Here is a 24,227-nt window from a genome sequence, read left to right as displayed (position 1 = left end):
AGCTAGATCCCACGTGCATGCCACAACTAAAGATCCCGCATGCCACAAAGAGGATCTCACATGCCGCAACTAAGACCTGGAGCAGCCTAAATAAATAAATAAATGTTAAAAATAATAATAATAAGTCTAGAGCTCAGAGAGGTCTTAAATGAGAGAAACATATTCCTTTCACCTCCTGAGGTTCTCTTTTTGCCAGGCCTAAAAGGGACAGTGAGGCAGACAACTTCAAGCCCACACAATACTCTTCTTGAACCTACGGGATGGACCCGGAGATACCAGGGGACAATCACTGGGAAAGCCAGCCCTCTGGTGCTATGGAGAATTTTAACACACATCTGAATTTATAGGGTCATCCAGGGGTTAATTCTAACTGCCCACCTACTCCCATAAATCATATCAGAGCCTGTATAATCATCTTGGCAAGTTGTACACCAAGATTTTCTAAATAGTTGCTAAGTGGTTCTAGGACCTCAGGTTCTCCCTCTCCATTATATCCTACCATCAGTTCTATACTAATCTTCAGATATATGTGTGTGTCTACACACACACACACACACACACACGTTCACTTTTCTGCTTAAAACCTTGAAAGCTTCCCCAATGATCTCAGAATAATGTCCTGACTCCTTCCATGGGCATTGGGAGCCCATCACAGACAAGCCCAGCCCACTTCTCCAGCCTCACCTCCGTGTTACCCCCAACCCTTCCATCCAGGCTTGCCCATTCCACCTTCCTGAAACACACCCTGGGAAGTCTTGTTTCTAACCACAATCCCTACGTTCCCTAAGCCTGGAACCTCCTCCCTGTACTCTTAAAATCTGCCTCCTTTAAGAGAGAGTAGAGGATAGAGGAAAAGGCGAGGCTTTGGAATCAGCAACCTGGGATTCCAATTCTGGCTCCATTGCCTACTAGCTGTGGGGCCTTTTGGTCAATCACTTAACTCCCTTAGGCCTCAGTTCCCCATATGGACAATGGGAATAATAAGAATATAAACAGTATAACCCCCTAAGGCTAGCAAAGAAAAATAAACATAATAAAATATACAAAAGTGCTATGTAAACTGGAAAGAACTACAAAAAGCATTATTATTATTATTTTATTATTATTATTATCTCCACAGTCACCATCCCCTTCAGATATCTCCTCCAAAGCAGTATCATTATCATTAATAACAATTCTGAGAATATTTTACGTACACAACATACCTTACGGGTTTTAAATACCTTGTCCATACATCTAGTCCACTGTGCATCTCACTCATCTTGGCACTTAACCTCGGAAAAGTAATTTGTCTTTTCGTGTCTATGTACTCTCTTCCCATGTCCATTATCACCTCCTTTGGAGCAATGTCCCTATTTCATATCTCCTTTCCCCATTGCCAGCACTCAAAAGTGATGAGCTTGCAAAAGTGAAAGTTTATAGGCATTGGCTCTAGAGCCAGAGAGGATTTGAATCCCATTTCTGCCACTTACTAGTTGTGTGGCCTTAGGCAGTTTATTTAAACTCTCAGTGGCCCAAATTTCTTCAGCCATAAAATGGGAATGATGTTAGCATCTACCCCACAAAACTATTATGATGCTTAAGTGAGCCAATATGGATAAAGCCTGACACGTAGTGAGTTCTTAATAAATATAAACTATTACTATTAAGTGAGACTGAGTCTGATTCCATTCTTTTCTGCCTTATCACTTCAGCCCTCTTTCAACACAGATTCCCCATGAATCGTCCTTATTCATTTATACACAGGAACAAAATCTACTGAGCATCTGTTACATACAAAAGACTGTCCCTTGGATAAAAGCAGCTGTGTTTATGCCTGATCACTTTCTGTTGCTTTCTCCTGGGCCAAATGGTACTAAGAATGAGACAAGTTCTCTGTGGATTGCAGCCTTCAGCTTTCTCCTCTTGTTTTCTCAAGCAGGGAGTAAGATGGTGTTCCAACATCAGATCACCAGGTACAAAAATTTCTTCATATTTTTTTACTGAAAGGCTTCTCAGGCCCCTTAACATGCTAGTATTTATGGTGAATCTCCAACAACAGGGAATAGAGTTGGTCACATTTCCTGAACTCATTTAGCCACGGGACCTTTTATTTCACAGTTTCTCTCAGAATCAGCATTCTGTCAAATCTACTTTGGAAAATGCTACGTGGGAGTCCTATTCCTATCTGTTTCTCCTTTGTCCACAATTTCATTTTGACTAATGCAAACTGTCCTTGGAAATGCCTCACCTATATGAGACTACCCACTGGAAGACTAGAGAATCTTTTTTTCTTTTGAATTGTAGTTGATTTACAGTATTGTGTTAGTTTCAGGTGTACGGAAAAGTGACTCAGTTATATTGTTTTCAGATTATATTCCATTATAGGTTATTACAAAATATTGAGTATAATTCAGTACACATTGATCATATACAACATAAACAAGTCAGGCTGTATTGCTGTAAATGGCTCTAACTTCTAAAATGTATGGTAATTCCTACATAGTCAAACATTACTTATGTTTCAGCCAAAAAACAACCCCGAGCAACCATAAGAGTTGTCACAAACACCATGTATTTCCATTAGGACTTCTAGAACTTCCCATGGAACTTATGACTCCTTTTGTTTGTTTGTTTTTTCCTTTAGCTTGCTCATCTGTTTCCCATTCTATAGCAGATTAGAAAAAGGAAGATTGGGCTCACAGAGGCAAACACACTAACCACAGACAGAATACAGCTGAGTACCTTGCCGTGAAGGTGTAGATATAAAAACTAGAAAGGTGACACAAAAATTCATTGCAACCTAGGAACAATTAGTGCAGGGTAAAATCCGCGAAGAAACTATAATATCCCTGACGACTTTATTACATCACCTCCCAGGCCCCTGAATGATCAAGGAAAAGTTGAAGTCTATTCAAGATACTAGATTAAATAAATCAAGATAATATATAATACATTTTAGAAAGTTTTCCATCTACAATGGATTTTTTAACAAAATAAATTAATGGCTAAGAATAGATGGGTTAGATGGACCTAGAGATTATCACACTAAGTAAGCCAGACAAAGACATATATACGATATCGCTTATATGTGGAATCTAAAAAAAAAAAATGATACACATGAACTTATTTACAAAACAGAAGTAGACCTACACATATAGAAAACAAATTTATGGTTACCTAAGGGGAAAGGGAGGTGGGGGATAAATTAGGAGTTTGGGATTAACACATACACACTACTATATATAAAATAGAAAAACAACAAGGACCTACTGTATAGCACAGGGAAGTATACTCAGTATTTTGTAATAACCTATAAGGGAAATGAATCTGAAAAAGAATATATAGATATATGTGTGTGTGTGTGTGTGTGTGTATATATATATATATATATATATATATATATATATATATATATATATATACACACATGAATCTCTTTGCTGTACACCTGAAACTAACACAACATTGTAAATCAAATATACTTCAATTAAAAAATAATGTTTAAAAAAAAAAGAATGGATGTGTTAAATGGCCAATCTTATGTTTTCCGGAGATTTCTGAGGAGAGGCGCACACCACCTCATGTTTACGATGCTGGGTAAAGGAGACGTACTTAGTATCCATGCTATTGATCATCCATCGCTTGACAATTCACCCTGTGGCTCTGCCCTTCACTGACCTTCTTAGCACACTCTGCCCCAGTTCTGCTCAGCCTCTAGAACTCTCTAAGTCTCAAAGATCTGTGTCCAACGTCAAAATCCCTACGCAGCTGACTTGGCATTATACAGCCTCCGCTGGTCATTTATCCAAGTAACTTAAGAAGAGTGAAAGATCAGGGCTACGATGCATTTACATCTAAGGAGTAAATGGTGATCCCCCAATACAGCCACGTTAGAGTGCTGGGCTTGCGCATTTGGGAGTATAAAGGGAGCTGGGGGGCCACACTTTCGAAACTGCTTCGACCACAGCACCGCAAGGTAAGTGCTCACAAGTGCCCGCTTTTTTGCTCCATGTAGCTGTGATTATACCTGATCAGGTTACCTGGAGAGGAGAGAAGGCAACACAGCAGCCTTTGCTGAGGGCCTACTAAGTGTAAGGAACTGTGTTAAGGGCAATATGGGAGACAAGATGGCGAGGCCTTTCAAGAAGCTTCTACAAAGAGTAAAAAGACAAGAATATAAGCAATTATGACACCAAAAAAAAAAAAAAACTAACCTGCAGGATATAAAGCTGAATATAATACGTACTTACCCCTCTAATTGTTTAGGTCAGTATTATAATTGCAGTTAACAAATAAACATGCTAATTTGTGATATCTCTTCTGTGATTGCCTTGAAGTATTATTTGAAATTTTTGTGGTTGGTTATGTAAATTTTTTTCTTATGTCAGGATTTCTGGGAGATGATTGCGGGAAGAAATTCTCCCATGCATTTTGTCCATCTCAGAATGCATCCTAGTTTGCTTATTAATGACCAGTGTCCAGACTGTTCATTCATGGCATGCCTTGTGGACTTCGGGCTGGGTCGTGTCTGACACTGCAGGAGCATCCCTCAGAGGGATTCTGTAGCTCTAGGAGCTTGCGATGCTTCGATTTCTGGACACCATCTTCACCAGAATACCTTCTGTCATACAGTCACAGGGTTAAGAGAAACCTTGGGGATTTTCTGGTCCATCTGTCTCATTTACAGAAGGAAACCAAAGCTCAAGGAAATTACAACAGCTACTTTACAGAGCTGGCATTAGAAAACCGAGGTTCTGCCTCCAAGTGTGATTTCGTTTGAACCAAGGATTCAGAATATGATACTTAATCATTTAATCTTTTCCTGAGAAAGTTGTGAGAATTTTAGGATATAGCTGGAGATTATTAGAGACTCATAAAAGGTAGAGACCAAGAGTACGCGACCAAAGTAGGAAAGCAAGCGTTGAAATGTCTCTTCCTGCCTAAATGGTATTTCACGACATGTTCCCCAGCTTCCATAAAAGTACTGTGTGGTAAATGGGAAGTTTAAGTTAAATTTGATATTGAAAATTATTCAGACTCTTATGGTATCCTGAGATCTTCATGTAGGTTATCAACTTCTGGACTGAGATTCCTTAGTCCCAAATAAGTTATCAGCTACCCTACCTTCATCTTCTCCAAGAGAATATAGGATATTTAAGAGAGTGCCCTTCCTAGACCTCTTAAAGAAGTCTTGCCCATAATTCACAACTTTTCTCTCATTGCCAAAGAATTCAACTTCTGGTCTAAAAGCATCCAAGTTACAATCCGGATCATTCCCCTCCCTCCCTCCTTTCTTTTTTGACCCCTCACGGCCCCCTACCCTCAGCCGGAAGCATCATCTCTCTAAGTCCCCATAACGCTTCATTTAGACGCTTACAGAATTTGTATTATTCTTCCTTGTTCAAAGATTTATTTGAGCATTTCTCTTAACTGTTCCTAAATTTTGCATTCCTTTAGGGTAGAGACTGTCTTTATCCTTTTTTATACCCCCTTATGGAGCTGACATGGTACTTTGCACACACAGAAGATACTCAAAAAAATTGTTAATCAGTGCTGTAATTACCCAATTATTTAAAGAGTGATGACTTAACCGAAGGGAAAAATGGAAAATGTATTTCCATCCCACACCATCCACTGTGTACTATTTAAATGTAGCTAAACTTAGAAAAGTACAATTTCTAGATTTATTTAAACTCTTCATAGTTCATTTGTTCTTTGTTTTGTTTAGTTTTGATTTCCGGAATCACTCTCTCAGAAGCCACTTCATTCCTGAAGGACACTAACCATTGCTTTGGAAACCAAGAAGGTAAGAGTCACTTTCATCTTGATTGGGAATACAATAATTGAAATTCGCAAACAGTGTTTTACACATTCTCATTCTTGCCACACTCATAGGAATCTGAAACTGATGACATTAAAATCCATTACTTAAGTATTTCTAAAGGCAGATTACAAAATATGCAGCTAAGGAAGCAGGGCTTCCCAAATTTGCTCATCACACTAACAGGAATAAAACACACTGCAGAACTTTGACACACAAGCTCCAGGTCAATATACTTAGGTTGGCCCCAAACATGATGTTCGTAGGCTCAAGATTCAGTCTTCACACAAGTCTAACTTTGCTGTTTTTTGAGCAGAGGCCGCACCTGTGAATCCCCTCAGCTGTGTCTTTACTCACAAATGATGCTGAGAGAATAAGGAGAAATGGATTCAAACCTATGTCCACTGTAGTAATTAAAAAAAATTACTCCCCCACCTCAAGATTTGTGTTTATTGGAAGTAATTCTAGATGAATTATTACTAAGGAAACCAAAGTATAATTAAGTCATGACCACACCATTGCTGACAAGATGCAGTAGCTGAGAAGTTCCCAGGAGAGGGCTGAAAGTTGAGAGCAGTGTCATTGTGCACTGACAGCAGTAAGAGGGGTTGGGGAGCACTCAGAAGGTGGTGCTGGAGGTCAGGGAGACTGGGATGGCCATCCCCATTGGAAGACCCCTAAAGACAGGAACAGAGGGGATGGTTGGAGGGACACAGCTGTGTAGGGCTGGAAGCAGGTCAAGCTCTCAAAACCAAGAAGCAGATAATTAGGGGACTTTCTGGGGGTAGAGTTTCCAGGGACACCATGAGTCATGCCAAGAGAGTTGGATGAGACCTAACAAGGGAAAGTTTTATCAGCCAAGAATACATGGTTTTAGCTCTGGGTCCCAGAGTACAGTTGTATAAATATGGGGACAAGATCTGACTTAGCAACCGGACGCACACAGCGTGCGTTGAGGGGCTTTGCTTGACAGTGAGTGGTGAGCCATCGGTGTGAGGAGGCTGCCAGAGGGCAGTCACCACCTCGGGCATGACACCTAGGTCAGGAGAGGTGAGGGCACATGCTGATGGAGGACAACATGTGGTCTGGATGTCACACTTAAGAGATTAACAGGCGTGAGCTCACTGTGATGGTAAAGGAGATGCAGAAGCACATCACAGAAGAAACAGATGAAGACAGCACTGGGGCTACTTAGCCTGGAAAAGAAAAAGCTAAGGAGGGACTTCCCTGGAGGTCCAGTGGTTAAGACTTCGCCTTCCAGGCTCAATCCCTGGTCGGGGAGCTAAGATCCTATATGCCTTGCAGCCAAAAAACCAAAACATAAAACAGAAGCAATACTGTAACAAATTCAATAAAGACTTGAAAAATGGTCCACATTAAAAAAAAAAAAAAAAAAAAAGCTAAGGGGAACCCAGAGCAGCCATCAAATGGGTGAAGAGTTGTCTTGTGGGGAGAAGGTTTGAACTCTTTCTGTTGTTACCAAGAGCCGAAAGGAGGATCAAACATCCTGAAGTCACAGAGAGCCAGATTTCAGTTTAAAGCAAGAAGTATCTTTGGCCTGCAGAAACTACCCCAAATGATTTTCCAAAATTTTCCAAAGGGAAAAAAGTCATCTTGAAGGCATTTGAGTAGGCTGGACAACACATTTGCAAGAATATCGCTGAGACAACTCATGCATCATCTAGGCAGTAAAAGTAGGAGATACTGGATTCTGAGTCATGGTTAGAGCTGTGGGTGGAAGAAGAAAAATCTTCACCTCAACACACGCAGTGACTTGAATCCCAGACGGAAAGTCTTGTTTTTCTAAGAGACCTAAAGGTATAGTTTGGCCATGAGTCATTGTAGTCTTTCCCCAACTTCAGACTTCAATCTTATACTACTATCACAAATTTTGCAATACCCATTTAAGACCAGTACTGCTAATTCACTTAATATTTTGATTTACCTTGATTCCTTTTTCTTCTTAGATGTGTTTCTCAAAGTTACCCTATATGCTTGCTATGAAAGTCTGGACCGTCTATCTCAGCATCAGCTGAGACATTTAGATATTCAAAATCTCAAACTCTACTCCAGCTCTGCTGAATCAGAATATCTATTTCAACAAGATTCCCAGTTGGATTCCTATGCCCACCAAAGTTTGAGAAACACTGCTTTATATCACTACTATAAACAGATATTACACTGTCTCTAAGTCGTTAGCACATATTATTCTATTTTATTCTAACTTTCTTCACATTTTCACAAAATATTATCTCTAAACTTGGGATGCATCTTATAATCAATGAAAGGAGTACTGTAATTAGCAGGGTGTTTTCCTTTATTAGTGGGACACAAAATAGGTTATCTTACAATCGATGGCATCTTACATTTTGCTAAAATAAGGTAATAGACTTTAATATAACTATTAAAATTAAGAAAGAGTTGCCTAAAATCATTTTGTATTGGACCATTGGGACTATGCCATGGTTTTGGAAAGACTGGCTTTATAAAAGCAAAATAATGCTCCTAAACATCACTGTGTTTGAGGCCCTTGAGAACAATTCAGTTTCCTCAGTCCCAACCACAGAGATTCTGTTGCAGATGATTTTGATGTGGATCAACTTTCAACACTTTGGGTAGCAGGCTGAACACTAAGTCAAGCTAAATGACATCAGATCATACACTTGCAGCCTGATGAGATTCCCTCACACTATAGTGCAACCATTCTCAAACTGTGGCCCATGGATCCTTGGAGATTCCTAAGAACTTTTCAAGAGGTACATGAGGTCAAAACAATTTTTATAATACCCAGATGCCATGTGCTTTCTTCACTGTTTGACTTAATGATGCAAAAGCAAGGATGGATAGACGATCTGACACTTTATTACAAATCAAGACATGGCACCAAGCTGTACTAATAGTCATAGTATTCTTCACAGCCATACACTGACAGTGAAAAAGAATTTTTTTTAATTTAAAAAGCCAGCTTCAGGATTTCCCTGGTGGCACAGTGGCTAAGAATCCGCCTGCCAATGCAGGGGACACGGGTTCGAGCCCTGGTCCGGGAAGATCCCACATGCTGCGGAGCAACTAAGCCCGTGAGCCACAACCACTGAGCCCGTGTGCCACAACTACCAAAGCCCGCATGCCTAGAGCCCATGCTCCGCAACAAGAGAAGCCACCACAATTAGAAGCCCGCGCTCCGCAACGAAGAGTAGCGCTCGCCACAACTAGACAAAGCCTGCACGCAGCAACAAAGACCCAACGCAGCCAAAAATAAATGTAAATAAATAAATAATTTTTTTTAAAAGCCAGCTTCATTGAAAAATGACCTAAAATTTGCAACAATGGAAAGTATTAATTTGACTACATGTCAAATGTATCCACATCTTTATAATATTCTACATGATCAAACAGGAAGTTCATGAAAAGCACTCCTTTTGCACACTGGACTTTGACATTTGTCTCAAGGAAAAACACATGTGCAGTTGTCTGAGTTGCAAGATGAACCAGCCACTTGATTCATGAAGCACCATTTTTACTTGAAAGAATGACTAGAGGACAAACTATTGTTTCTCAGACTTGTATATCTGGCACACAGTTTCTCAAAAAGCAGTGAAGTGTGTTTATCCTTTCAAGGAAAACTATTGACAGTATTTTTTACTAATGATATAGTTGAGTTTTCAAGCAAAAATTAAAACTTTGGAAGACTTGTGTCTACTATCATTAGCTTGACAACGTCCTAATATTTGAATTTTCTAATGAGATCAGTATTGATATTAATGATTGTGATTTTTTATACTGTATAATGAAACGTGCCAATATTTGGAAGTTCTGTATAATTCAGTGAACAATATTTTCCAAATGATCAATGTATGATGTTTACACATGGGTAAAAGTTTCATTCAAAGTTCAACACAGACCAACAGATCATAATGTTTGTTGATATGGTTTCAGATTCCACATTGCAACTAGCCTTTAAGGAACTACCACAGAAACTACCACGTGTCAAGTTTTGGTATAGTATCTAAAAAGAATTTCCACAATTATGTGAAAGGGCAATTAAAATACTCTTTCCTTTTCCAAATTATATATCTGTGAAAGATTTTCTATATCTACTTTAACCAAAAAACAAAAAACAAAAAACCAAAAAACCATACAGCAACAGACAGAATACAGAAGCAAGCATGAAAACCCATCCATCTTCTACTCAGCAGACATTAAAGTGAGTTGCAAAAATGAAAAACAACGGTACTCTTGCCACTAATTTTTTTGTTTTGGAAAATATAGTCATTTTCATAAAAATATGTCATTAATGTTAACATGCAATGAATTTGATAGGAACTTTAAATGAATTAGATTTTCTCAATTTTGACTTCTAATACCATAAATATTGGTAGATATGACCTGCATAAACCAAACTCACTGGGTTCTCAATGGTTTTTAAGAGTGTGAAGGGGTTCTGAGGAAACAAAGCTTGAGAACTGCTGCTGTCGTAAAACTCACTTAAGCCACAAAAGTAGGGACTATCTTCACAGATGAGGAAACAATATGGATGAATTCTTCCTCTCCACCAGGCAGTAACTGAGAAAATTTAAACCGCATGAAGCCTGCAAGCCAGAGGTCCTCTTTGTGGTGCTATATTGAGTTCCAATCTCTTAACTATGAAAACTTAACCACGAGCACACAGATGGTTCAGCAGAGCCTCTGGCCAAAGTAAAATCGAAATGCAACTTATCCTGAATAAGATCCAGAGGGTCGCAGTTGCTCCTCTTTCTGTAGGACTAGATTCCCCCAGAATCTCAAGGAGGGATATTGAAACAACAGTTACCAACGAAGAGTAATTTCATAAAGTGTAAGATTGAGGGCGGGGGAAGTTCCAAGAGAGAACCATAAAATGTTCAATTTTCCCACTTTTAATAGGAAACATAAAAGGCTTTATTCAAAACATATGACCTATTTCTTAAGAGAGATATGGGGATACATGTGTGTAATTGAACTCCATTTTATGGCCACTTACAGAAGAATGTATGGAAAAGAAAAAGCAGAGAAAGAAAGGGAGAAGGGGAAGAGTTGTGGGGAAAAGAAGTAGAGGGTCAGGAAGGATACGGGAAGAGGTCCAGAGGGAACAGGAAAAGCAAATGCACATGAGGAAAAGGAACCAGAAAAGTCACACAACCTGCAGGGGCCTTAGAAATGAGCTAGCTTGCTTCTTCATTTTAAGTGAAATTAGTGGCCCAAAGAAGTTAAGTCGTTTGACCAAGTTCGGTGCCGGGACTTTAAGCCAAATTTGTCTAGCTTCTAAGCAAGGAAAACACATAAAGAGAAGGTCTGTGAAAGGGGATTGTTTGGAAAGAAGTGACAGGAGGGATGAGCGGGAGGGTGGACAGAGAGAGAGAGGCAGAAAGATACATAAACACACCATACACGTACATGCACACACACACACACGCTAAGCAGTCAGTTCTAAAGCATTTATTTAATTAAACACTGTTTGTCACACCCCGACACTGCTACACATAACTAAAGTTTGGAGACCCCTGCCTTAAGCCCAGTACTTCTCAACTCTACTATGCCTAGAAATCACCTGGAGATCTTGTTAAAGTGCAGATTCTGGTTTTGTAATGCGGGGTGGTTCTGAGATTCTGAATGTCTAACAACTCCTCAGTGATGCTGATGCAACGTGTTCAAGGACCACTCTTGGAGTCAGAAGGCCCTACACCAGCAGTTCTCAGAGTGTGGTCCCTGGACCACAATGATGAATTCACCATCAGCTGATGAATGCACCACCAGCATTGCCTAAGAACTTTCTAGAAATGCATATTCTCAGGCCCCATCCCATACCTACTGAATCAGAAGCTCTGGGGGTGAGGCCCAGAAATCTGTGTTTTAACAAGCTCTCCAGGTAATTCTGGTGCATATTAAAGTTTGGAACCATTGCACTAGGCCATAATGTCTCCTATCACCTTGTTGCCTGTAATTGGCTAAACAAGTGTGGCAGTACTTTATGTTCAAGTCATTACTTTTCACTGGGCTATATGAACTTTCTACTAGGAATTATCAACATTCCAGTAATTCTTTTCAGACACCCTTAAGATTTGGGAATGACACCGAGATCATGAGGCTCAAATGTGACGTGTAATTAAGGAAGTATTGTCTGAGGCCTCCTTTATTAGGCTCAGCTTGTCTTCCTCTAATTGGTTTAGACTTCCACACCTGGAGCTGGACTAAGAGATGTCCCCTCAAACTTTTTTCTTGGAGTAAAATATCTCCTTTAGCTCACCCCCACTTGCCCACTCTAGGCCCCTATACCAGGTCCTGGATTCCTCAGAACGTAGGTTAATCCCAGGAACTTTTGAATCTGGCCCCCTGTCTGAATGGAAATAACAGGATGGAGCTCCCCAAAGCTCCAGATTCAGCAGCCCTGGTCTTCCCAGCCCCTGCAGTCATGAGCTCTGATGCAGAGATGGCCATTTTTGGAGAAGCAGCTCCCTACCTGTGGAAATCAGAGAAGGAGAGAATCGAGGCTCCAAATCGCCCATTTGATTCTAAGAAAGCTTGCTTTGCAGTGGATGATAAGGAATTTTATGTGAAAGGTATGATCCAGAGCAAGGAAAATGACAAAGTCACAGTCGAGACCCTCGACAACCGGGTAAGTGTTGATCTCAGATGTCCTTGCTAACATGGGCATCCCCCTTTGCCTTTGGAGTAGAATAGTAGAAATTGCATGCTGGCCCATAGGAATCTGAAGATAGAACAAGACTCACATTGATCTACTCTGAGTGAAGTCGCAGGTAAAAACTGCCATGGCACGTACCTTTCCTCTGGCTCTTTCCTTCAAGGACTTGGGCTTTGAGAGTTTTTATGATGTTTGCTTTGGAGAAAGGGGAAGGTGGTGGTGGAAGAGTTTGGACTGTTTAAGGGAGAGATTGATACAGATTGCTGCTGGATGGGCGAATATACCAAATAGAACTCTCTAGGCTGCAGAGTGACTTACAGAGGGAGCTCCAGAGGCAATGCCTAATTTAATGCAGAGAATTACAGAGCACTATTCAATTCAATCCTTACTGGACACGCACCATGTCTAGGTCACAGTGTCTATCACTCTGCAAATATGAGCAAATCTCAGTCCCGCTTCCCCAAAGTTTATCATCTAGTGTAGGAATCAAGAGTACACTGTGGGTATGGGGACTTCCCTGGTGGCACAGAGGTTAAGAATCCGCCTGCCGATGCAGGGGACACGGGGTCAATCCCCGGTCCCAGAAGATCCCACATGCCGCGGAGCAACTAAGCCCGTGCGCCACAACTACTGAGCCTGCACTCTAGAGCCCGCGAGCCACAACTACTCAGCCCGTGCGCCACAACTACTGAAGCCCGTGTGCCTAGAGCCTGTGCTCTGCAACAAGAGAAGCCATCACAATGAGAAGACCGTGCACCGCAACGAAGAGTAGCCCCCACACGCCACAACTAGAGAAAAGCCCGTGTGCAGTAAGGAAGACCCAACGCAGCCAAAAATAAATAAATAAAATAATTTTTTAAAAAAAGAGTACATGGTAGGTATGAATCGCAGTTCACAAATTCAAGCATACAAGACAGATGATGATGACGATGATGATGATGATGATTGTTATTATTAAACTTAACCTCTGGTGTCAGCCTCTTTTCACAGGGCCGGAAATAAATTTTCTGGAGTTACTATTGGGGTCCCCTCCCCAGAGCCATGCCACATTTTCAGTAATACCACATGGGGTGTCACTGCCCCCCCTGAAGGATTGCTAAGAAACAAGCCCCAGTTTCTTTTTTTTTTTTTTTTTTTGGAAAAGATTTTTTTATCCAGTGTTTAAGTAAGATTAAAAACTACAAGATTTTGCTTGCAGCTGATGAGCAAGAAGAGAAAAGTTAAACCCAAATTATCATCTGATTGGCTAGTTAAAACGCTCTGACTCAAGATCAAATTATTCAGTGACACACCAGTTACTTTGTGTGGGCTGAGGAGTTCTGGAGCAAAACAGCCCTAAACAAAACATATCATCTGAGAGCACAGGGCTAATGGGCATATGAAATACTAAACAAGAAAGCTGATAAAGGGAGGCTGTCGCAGACCTTTTGCTATTTTAGGCTTCTAGCAGTTGCTTACCATATACAAGGACCTAGCAGCCAGTTATTTTATCTCTTGACTTATCTGAGGTTAAACAACTTTAACCCACTAAGCAGGAATAAAGAGACACTTTGTAGATGAGTTGGAAAACATAAAGCAGTCCCACTTCTCCAGTAGAGTTTTAGTTGACTTAAATCATAAGAGAAACAATGATTACTGCACATATTGTCCTTGTCACACTGCATCTGTTGAGTAGAATTTCCATTCCAAGTGTTGTTTTCATCTTCACCATCGTCTTGAGTCCTCAATCTATATATCTTGCCCTCCTTTTTCAAGTCTTCCCCCCGTTTCTCCAGCACTCTTTTTCTGACTGGTTCCCTTTTGTCTGAGTTGCTAGAGGATGCAAGGTTTGAGGATTCCAATGATGCTGCTCTCACCGAGGTCTGTGCAGGAGGAGGATTACTAAATAAGAAGTTGCTAATCAATCTCCAGATGACAAGGAATGGGTAAAGTACTGTCCCCAAGAATGTCCAAAAGTCGCCACTGGAAGAATGTACCATGGATGTAGTTGGTCTTCCTGCTGGCAACAGTACCACTGAAGCACTTGGGGCAAGTTCCAAATCCAGTAATTTCTTTTTATAATCTTCTTTGGTAAATTCCCTCCTGGGAAACATTGTCGCTAATGAAAAATTACTGTAAGTGTTGCCAACAGTCTGTGCAGCAAACTGCCTTGCTGCTTCTAGAGGAGCATCAGAAGGGAACTGACTTGTGAAGGAAGAACCATCAGGAAGACGGAATTGAATTCTCGCAACACTGCTTCCTTCTGTTGCGGAAGAGTCTCTCTTGACTTCCATTTCTGCCTGTTTGGCCAGCAGGGCTGCAGCTTTAGCAGCTTCTACTTCTTCCTGTGTCTTTGCAAAACGAGCAGCTCTCTCTGCACGGTCCAGTGCAATCTTCTGTTTTATACGCTCTCGAGCTGCCCTATCTTCTGCCTTTTCTCTGTTCCTTTCCTCTAACACACTTTTTGTTAATTCTTCTTCTTGCTTTCTTTTATAATCCAACATTTCTTTTCCAGTTTTCCTCCTCTCAATTTCCTCCTTAATCTCTCTCTGTTCTTCCTCTTTCCTTTTCTCTTCTCTCTTTTCTTCAAGTTTTTTGGTTAGTCTTTCCACTCTGACGGTGAGCTCCTCTGTAGGTCTCTGATTTGAACATCCACCAGGCTCTGGAGACACAGTGGCCTGGCCTGAAATTTCTCCTCCTGTTGCAGAATCTGACTTTGTATCAGAAGTGGGTGGTGTCTCACAGAGCTCTGCATTTCTGGACTGACAGTTTTCAGAAGTGTTGTTCTGATCAAATGAGGTGGATGGAGTAGAGACTGAACTTTCTCACTGGCCACTATTTGCCACTGATATTTCACCTTTTAACGAGTGCATCTGCCGGACTTTGTGGATTCTGGTAACAAGTTCATCTGCAGGAACACTTCCTGCTATTACTTCCAAGGGAATTCCACTGTCTCCAATAAAGAAACCAGATGGAACACACACTACAGGACAGATCTGTGAAAATTGTAGGCAGGCTTCACTTTTGGTATCGATTTTCACAGCAACAAAACTGTTGGAAGATGCTTCTGTCACTTTCTCATCTTCCCAACTTGCAGCCATCTGTGTAGCCTGTTCATCATCACCTGCCACGAACACCACGAAGACCGCGCCGCTCCTCTTGGCCGACACGATGGCGGCCGGAATGGCGCCCTGGAACCACAGCATCGCTGCCCTCGGGGCACAGGCGATCGCTCGGCGTGTTGCCACCTCGGTCCCGGAGCCGGCCCCGCCCTCTCTGTCTTTGGGCCCCCGCGGCCCGCCTCCGGCTCCGCACCGGCGCGCAGGCCCGTCAGCGGCTCCCAGGACGCGTGCAAGCGCGCAGGCCGAGGCGCGCCCCGCGACGCATGACGCCACGCGTCGCCGTTGGCAGCACGCCCCTGTCCTTTGTCTTGTTGGCAAGTCGGTGCGTGCGGGAGCCCGGGAGACCGCAGGCCCTGCAGTCCCGGAAGTGGAAGGAGCGCCCCAGTTTCTGAACCTTCAGGACACACAGATTTTTCCATCTTCCTTATGCTATTTTGGATGTCCCTCTCTCTCTAGTTTAGGGCGGTGGGGCAGAAGGGCTTCCTTTCCTCAAGAGATTTCGTCTATATCAACAAATCTCCTCCCTTTTATCTTTTCGGTAAAACCCTCAAAGCTCTTCTGAGGATTCGGGCTTTTGGAAAACAAACGCTAGAAAGGCTTACAGGCTCTCTCGCTTTTATGCCCTATTTTCTACCTTTCCTGAGTAATGGAGTGCCAGTTGTATGCTTAAAGGGGAGGGAAAACAGAGAGGGGAAAATTAGGTAATAGTCTCAAAATACTGTTCAGGCATGGACCATGCTTCAAGTCCAAATGTTTTAACTATTAGGGCAGCGGTGCAAGGAATTCTGGAAGCCTTGAAAAGACAGGGGATAGAAGAAACAGGTCATGGAAGAGGTGGCACTTCAGAAGAGCTTTGAAGGTTGCTAGATGTAATTTCAATGTAGATATATTCCAGACAAAGGGACCCACATGAGCAGAGGTATTGAGGTGGAGATTTACAGAATACACTCGAAGAGTTTTTTCCAATCTTCCAAGCTTGATCTCTTTGCAGCACTCATAGCAAATGGGGTAAACAGAGGCAAGCTGCTGTGGCCTTGGCCATCCTGAGTTCCACCTGGCCACCCTGAGGCTGAAGGGCTCTATAACTTTGCACACCTGTAACCCTCTTCTGGCACACAGAATGGCATGCTGACTTGGGGGCATCAGACCAGAATTGGTTATACAGTTTGACCAGTCTTAGATTTATCAAGAACAGTTATTTACGGATCATCTCTGGGCACAGAAATGATCCATAACGTTAACCACGGTAATGGGGTAATCTCACCACAATATCTCACCATTTTCACCCCACTGGTAGGTCACCACATCGGCTCTCCCACTCATCATGTGATTTTCCTCTCAATATCCAGACACTCACTCCGAACAGTGACCAAGTCTTCCCCATGAACCCTCCCAAATTTGACAAGATCGAGGACATGGCCATGATGACCCACCTACACGAGCCAGGAGTGCTGTACAACCTCAAAGAGCGTTACGCAGCCTGGATGATCTACGTGAGTACCCTTCAACCTCTCTTTATTCCATTTCCTTCTCTTAGTAAAGTCAAGATCCATAGGTTGAATTTTCTGATTTTCTCAGACCTACTCAGGCCTCTTCTGTGTCACCGTCAACACCTACCAGTGGCTGCCGGTGTACAACCCTGAGGTGGTGACGGCCTACAGAGGGAAAAAGCGCCAGGAGGTCCCGCCGCACATCTTCTCCATCTCTGACAACGCCTATCAGTTCATGTTGACTGGTGAGTAATTTCTTTAATCCATATTTTAAAAAATAGTTTTAGTGAAGTATTCAAGTCTTTTAACTGCACTGGTTCTTAGTTAATTACTCGAACCCTTCACAGGCTTTGGTCATCCAAACGGTGCAATGACCAAAGTGACCTCAGTAGATTCAGAGGATGTCAGGATGGAAAGCCAGGGGCGCAGTATCTTCCATTACCAGTCACGGTTCTTAAGCCAGAGCTTGGGACTGAAGCCACACTAAGTACATGCTTCTCTGGGGGTGGATGTGAAGCACAAGGAGATGCGCTGCCCCCAACTCCAAAGAAACCCCCAACAGGAGCACACTTGGAAGAGAGACTATATTAGTAGCCACTTAGGAATGCAAAGTTGGAGAAATGGGCACAGCAACTTCCCTTCACCTGTTTTCTCAGGCTCCCTCTTTCTCCTCCTTAAATTTCCAGAATAGCAGATGAAATAGCAGAGATGTGGTAATACTGTCACCCTTGTCATGCCTAACATCACTTCGGTCTGTTCCACTTTCACCTAATTTGACTTGGTGCAGAGAGAAGAAGTAGAAGCAAGCATCTGAGATCTGAAGATGCTTAAAAGTCATCCAGAACAATGTTGCCCAAACTTCAGCCATTCCAATGTCACATTCGCAATCCTGGCCATTTCTGCATATTTAAAATCTTTCCTTATAGTGACTGAAGTTCCGTCCATTTCAAAAAGGAAGAATAGGGAATTCCCTGGCGGTCCAATGGTTAAGATTCTGTGCTTCCACTGCAAGGGACACGGATTCGATACCTGGTCAGGGAACTAAGATCCCACATGCCACGTGGCGTAGCCAAAAATAAAAATAAAATAGGAACCGAACAAATCTGCCCTTTGATCTGGAGGAAAACTATTTTTTAAAAAAAGGAAGAATAATATCACTATTAGTATTAGTTTCTTAGGACTGCCGTAACCAAGTACTACACACTGGGTGGCCTAAGCAACAGAAATGCATTGTGTCACAGCTCTGGAGCCTGGAAGTCTGAGATCAAGGTGTCAGCAGGGTTGGTTCCCTCTGAGGGCCGAGAGGGAGAATGTGGTCCAGGCCACTCTCCCAGCTTCCGGTGGTTTGCTGGCCATCCTTGCCATCCCTTGGCTTATAGAATCATCACCTTGATCTGCACTTTCATCTTCACATTGTGTTCTCATCTGTCTCCAAATTTCTCTTTTTATAAGGACACCAGTCATATTGGATTAGGGGCCCACCTACTCCAGTATGACCTCATCTTCACTAATTACATCTGCAATGACCCTATTTCCAAATAAGGTCACATTTTGAGGTACTGGGGGTTAGTTAGGGCCTCAACATATTAGTTTGTTGGGGGGAACACAATTCAACCTATAACACTCTTGTAAATGGAAAACCACGGTCACTGTCCACAAGTAGAAAGTAAAGGTGAAAGAAAAAGGCAATGACAACAAATCAGTGTCCATAAATTCTAATTAGAAGCTGTGGCTTCTTACAAGTTCTAAGTCTGAGACTTGCTTTCTTTGTTGAAAAGGGAGATAAGAAAGCGCTATTGAGGAGGTAAAGATCTGTGAACACGAATAACTTCCACACTGTGGGACTCACCGTTCACTTCCCATGCTGCCCACGTTACACATCCAGCATTTGGGAAATCTGCACAAATTGTCTCCAAGAAGATTCGACATGCCCAAATCATCACACCACTAGTTAATGGCAAAGCCAGAACTAGAACTCATGGGCTCTGTCTACCCCCAATGTTGCCTGATTTGTATATCCTGCCTGTATCTTGTTTATTTATTCTGTCCTGCTTCCTTCTGCATTTCTAGATCGAGACAACCAGTCCGTCCTCATCGCGTCAGTAACCTGTGTTGTTGCCATGATGACTTGGAAGGGGCTGTCCATTCCTTCTGCTCTCCTTTAGCTCACTTACTTTTTTAAAAAAATTTATTTTATTGAAGTATACTTGATTTACAATGTTGTATTAATGTCTGCTGTACAGCAAAGTGATTCAGTTATACATATATATTCCTTTTCATATTCTTTTCCATTTTGTTTTATCACAAGGTATTGAATATAGTTCCCTGTGCAATGCAGTAGGACCTTTTGGTTATGCATTCTATATCTAATAGTTTGCATCTACTCATCCCAAACTCTCAATCCATTTGTCCTCCATTCCCCCTTTCCTTGGTCCCCTTGGCAATTACAAGTCTGTTCTCTATGTCTGTGTATCTCACTTTATTTTATTTTATTTTACTTTATTATATTTTATTTATTTTGGGGTGTGTCGGGTCTTAGTTGCAGCACTCGGGATCTTTTGTTGGGGCGCGTGGGCTCTTCGCTGTGGTGTACAGGCTTCTCTCTAGTTGTGGCGGGCGGGTTTTCTCTTCTCTAGTTGTGGCACGCAGGCTCCAGAGTGCGTGGGCTCTGTAGTTGTGGCACGCAGGCACCAGAGCACGTGGGCTCTGTAGTTTGTGGCACGTGGGCTCTAATTGAGGTGCGCAAGCTCAGTAGTTATGGCGTGCGGGCTCGGTTGCCCCGCGGCATGTGGGATCTTATTTCCCTGACCAGGGATTGAACCCGCGTCCCTTGCATTGCAAGGCGGGTTCTTTACCACTGGACCACCAGGGAAGTCCCTCTCACTTACTTTTAAATCAACAGCGGAGAATCCGGGGCTGGGAAGACAGTGAACACCAAGCGTGTGATCCAGCACTTTGCAGCAATTGCGGTCACTGGGGAGAAGAGGAAGGAGCAGCGGCCGGGCAAGATGCAGGTGAGCAGCTTCCTGCACCTGGAAGGCTTGCTGGAATGACTATAACTGAAACCCCAGGTGAGCCCCAAGTGTCTGCAGGGCTTTGTGCTCAGCAGAGATGCACAGCACGAGGTCCTGCCCCAGGGGGTGTTTACCGGGTAAGGCAGGAAATGGCTCCACCTTGTGGACTCGGGCTCTAGCACCAGCTCCATCAGCAACAGCCGAGTGACCTTGAACAACTCCACATCCTCCTTTGGAGAAGGAATGGTTTAGGCCAGTGGTTCTCAAACTGGAGTGCACGTCAGAATCACCAGGAGGGTTCGTTAATAACGGATTGCTGGTCCCCAGGCCCAGAATTTCTGACTGAAATTCCTGTCTCACATTCAAAATCCTGGCATGTTGCATTTCTGTCATGTTCCCATTGTTCATGCCCTGTCCAGGGATCACACTTTGAGAACCACTGGGCTGGACAGTAGTTTCCAAACAGCTCTGAAGTCAGAAAGGCAAGCAATCATGTGGGGAAGGGGGAAAGGTGAAAACTCTGCTTTCTATAAGTGGATTTCTACGTAATAATTCTCACAAAATATTTTATGCAACTTAAACATTTTTTTTGAGAACCACTGTTTCTATCATATGGGTCACTTTCATTGCTCACAGTCTGTTTCTACTTCTGAACCCGAATATCTGTATAAATGGGTCCTGGTGCATGCAGGAACAGAGGTCTATATTTTACAAATCCATAATTTATGATAAAATGTTATCAGAAAAGAAAGGCCATCTGGGAGATTGAGAGGTAGCGGGTAGGGCTCCAACCTGGAATCTGGTGTGGCCAGAAGCCACTTTGATGCTGTGCTAAGACTCCTTCTACGATGGGACCTTGAAGCCTCCTTGGGTGCGGTGGGGATGGGCCTGTGGGTACTCAGCACAACTGTACCTGTCACCAGCCTGAGCTGGGCGACATCTCTCCCTGGGACCTTCCCAGAGCATCCACACTTTTGAGTCACTGGGAAGTTACTTCGGAAGACGTCCAAAGTCCTCTCTTTTCCTCTTCTCACTTATTATTAGGGAACCCTGGAAGACCAGATCATCCAGGCCAACCCCCTCCTGGAGGCCTTTGGAAATGTCAAGACCGTGGGGAATGACAACTCCTTGAGATTCGTTAAGACTCAGTCCAATTGTCAATGACCCCCAGGAAGAAAACCCTCTCCTCCAATGCTGAATATGAAAAATGGCCACATAAACTAGGATATACCTGGCCTTAGTCTACCCCCAAGCGCTTCAGATCAAGCTGCCCAACCAGGATATTCTGATAACCCTTCAAAGAACATTTTGTCTTATTCCCAGCCGAAGGAAGATTTAGCTGTCCTTCCCTAACTAATCAGCATCACCTCAGAGCCTCCTGAAGTCACAATGATTCAAGATTCAAATTCCACAAGTACAAAATGACTTCTCTATGCTAAAATTGGTCTCTTCAGGTGGAAGCATTTTAAAATACATAAGTCCATTGAACAGTATCCACTGACTTATTAGCCATGAAAACCTTAGTGTGAAGTTAGTTAGCAGATCTGACCTTCTCCAAGTCAGGAGGTGCTGGGAGGAGGGAAAACCTGGTGGAGGCAGCAGAGCTCAAAAATTGGGAAGAAGTTGATACTGAAGATACTGAAGGATATGTCCCATCCTTCAATGTTTCACTTAGGATTAGCTCAACCAAAGAGGCATTTACTTCCGACACTGGCAAATAAACAAGTATCCAGTCTCCTATCTAATTTCACTGGCCAGTAGAGCAAGTACCCAGAGGCACTTGCATTCAGCAGCTAGAACTCCTGAAGAGCGAACACATAATTCACATAAACCTACACTGGTCCTTCATTAACTCTTCTTAGGCTTCATTCAGAGAATACTGAGAATACTACTGAGTATGTACTACATTCCAGGGTCTGTGGGTGAACAAGCAAGGCAATATTTTTGCCCTCCAATTGGCTCACAGAGTGGTAGCGACCAATTAAGCAGATGATGTAAGAAGGGAGTATACACACGCACATATATACTATATATAATTTCACCCCTCACTCCCCAAGATTGGGGGAACCCAAGTGCTGAGTGGGTCTTTGGGGAGCCAGGAGGCCTGGCCTGGGGGCTAGGTTTGCATGTAGTAAGTAGTAAGGAAAACTGAGGCAAGAAATCTCAGAAGTAACATCCAGAGGCAAAAAAGAAGTCAGATAGTCCAACCAGGTTATCAGTTCAAAGGTGTTACAAAGAGTTTGAGCAGGATAAAGACCAAGAAGACAGTCAGGTGTGAGGTGGTCCCAAACAGAGACTTGAGAGGGAGCCTGCAGGCATCCCCAGAGCTGTGGGAACAGGGCCAGGTGCTTTGGGCAGAGCTACCTGAGTCTTGGCTGAGCCGGCGTGGGGACCAGATGCCAAGCAAACAGAGAGAAGGAAGGTCCTCATGCTTCTGGCATCACCTCCTCCGTGAGCCTACACAGCCCACCCATCCTCAGTAGTACCTAACAGAAGCTGGCTACAGTACCATAGAAAGAAAATAACTGTGTTTTTCAATCTGTCTTTGGACAGGGGACGTTCATTCGCATTCACTTTGGAGCCACAGGAAAGCTGGTGTCAGCGGACATTGAAACCTGTGAGTCCAAACACTCTATCTGGCACCTTGGCTTTGGCCACAGAGGCATCTCCTGGGGACCCTAAAATCACATCGTTTTTTGTTATCTTAGATCTCTTAGAAAAATCCAGGGTGGCATTTCAGTTATCCCGTGAGAGAGGCTATCATATTTTTTACCAAATCATGTCAAACAAGAAGCCGGAACTTATGGGTAAGTTCCTTGGTTATCATTCTCATCTTCCAAATCGATCACATTGGAAAAAAACTCAGAGTCAGTTGTGCATAAGATGCTAAAGGGATCCTTCTGCTTCACAGACCTGCTTCTCATTTCAACCAACCCCTTTGACTTCCCCTTTGTGAGCCAAGGAGAGGTCACCGTGGCCAGTATTGATGACAGTGAGGAACTGTTGGCCACTGATGTAAGTATTTTGTGTGTTTATTTACTTACATAAGGAATTGTTGAATTTATGAACTGAGAGGTACCCATGATCTCAGGAGGAAGCTGGGATGCAGGGATGCTCAGTGATTAGACCCAAGAGCTCAGAGAATTAGTACAGATCACACCCCTCCCCCACTTGGTTCCATTTCAGAAGATTCCAGGAAATGGGAATACAGAAAGTTCTCCAAAATAGGCCTTCAGTTCCATTCTCCAGCTTTTTAGAGTAAATGTTTGCATGGATAAGGTCTTTAAAGTTTTTGTTGGAAGTTTTCAGGGTACAAAACCATCTACATGGTTCTTTTAAGAAAATCTAGAAAATACAAAAAAGTCTAAAGCAGGAGAAAAACAGTCCCGCTCTGCAGCAACCATTCCATTCCTCCGGTTACCTGCCACCTCGGGCTCACAGTAGTCACCCACCTCCTCAACACACCTGTCAGGCCTCTGGCCTTTAGCTTTGGGGAGTATCTCCAGGGTCAATAACCGTAATATTAACTAAGTGCATTGAGCACTCACGCATGCTAGGAACTGAGAAAACAGCTTTGCCTCAACAAAACCTCTGGGATCAGCACCACTGCTACCCCCGTTTCATAAAGGTAGAAGCTGAGTCTTAGAAAAATAACACACGATTTGCACGAAGACAGTTTGTAAACGACGGTCTGAACCCAGATCTGCCCAACCCCAGAACTTGCATTTTTAACCCTAACCCTAACCCCTAACCCTAACCCCTAACCCTAACCCTAAACCTAATTGTCTAACCCTAACCCTAACCCTAACCCTAAACCCTAAACCCTAACCCTAAACCCTAAACCCTAAACCCTAACCCTAAACCCTTACCCTAACCGTAAACCCTAACCCTAACCCTAACAACCCTAACCTTAACCCTAACCCGAACCCTAACCCTAACCCTCTAACCCTAACCCTAACCCTAAACCCTAAACCCTAACCCTAAACCCTAACCCCTAACCCTAAACCCTAACCCTAAACCCTAAACCCTAACCCTAACGACCCTGACCCTGACCCTGACCCTGGCCCTGGCCCTAACCCTAACCCTAACCTCATAGTGTTGCTGACCCTTCCATTGATATAATTGTATGTAATTGAACTTATTCAATATATCTATTAAACA

General features: G+C 42.9%; 1 protein-coding gene and 1 pseudogene across 1 annotated transcript; one reads left to right on the top strand and one right to left on the bottom strand.

Moving 5' to 3' along the window:
- The first annotated feature begins 5,748 nt into the window (after positions 1-5,748).
- Positions 5,749-22,748, top strand: LOC132350882 (myosin-13-like). The gene is made up of 7 exons (XM_059900447.1): positions 5,749-5,788; positions 12,220-12,434; positions 16,912-17,055; positions 17,141-17,297; positions 19,123-19,150; positions 19,955-20,066; positions 22,620-22,748. The coding sequence occupies exons 2-7, from the start codon at positions 12,231-12,233 to the stop codon at positions 22,746-22,748; spliced, it is 774 nt and encodes a 257-aa protein (XP_059756430.1). The 5' UTR covers positions 5,749-5,788; positions 12,220-12,230.
- On the bottom strand, positions 13,620-15,646 carry LOC132350881 (UBX domain-containing protein 4-like; annotated as a pseudogene).
- Positions 22,749-24,227: the final 1,479 nt, after the last annotated feature.

Source organism: Balaenoptera ricei, chromosome 16, assembly GCF_028023285.1.
Source record: "Balaenoptera ricei isolate mBalRic1 chromosome 16, mBalRic1.hap2, whole genome shotgun sequence".
NCBI classification, from domain to species: Eukaryota; Metazoa; Chordata; class Mammalia; order Artiodactyla; family Balaenopteridae; genus Balaenoptera; species Balaenoptera ricei.
The sequence above is the reverse complement of the archived record's forward strand: the minus strand, read 5'-3'. Positions and strand labels throughout refer to the sequence as shown.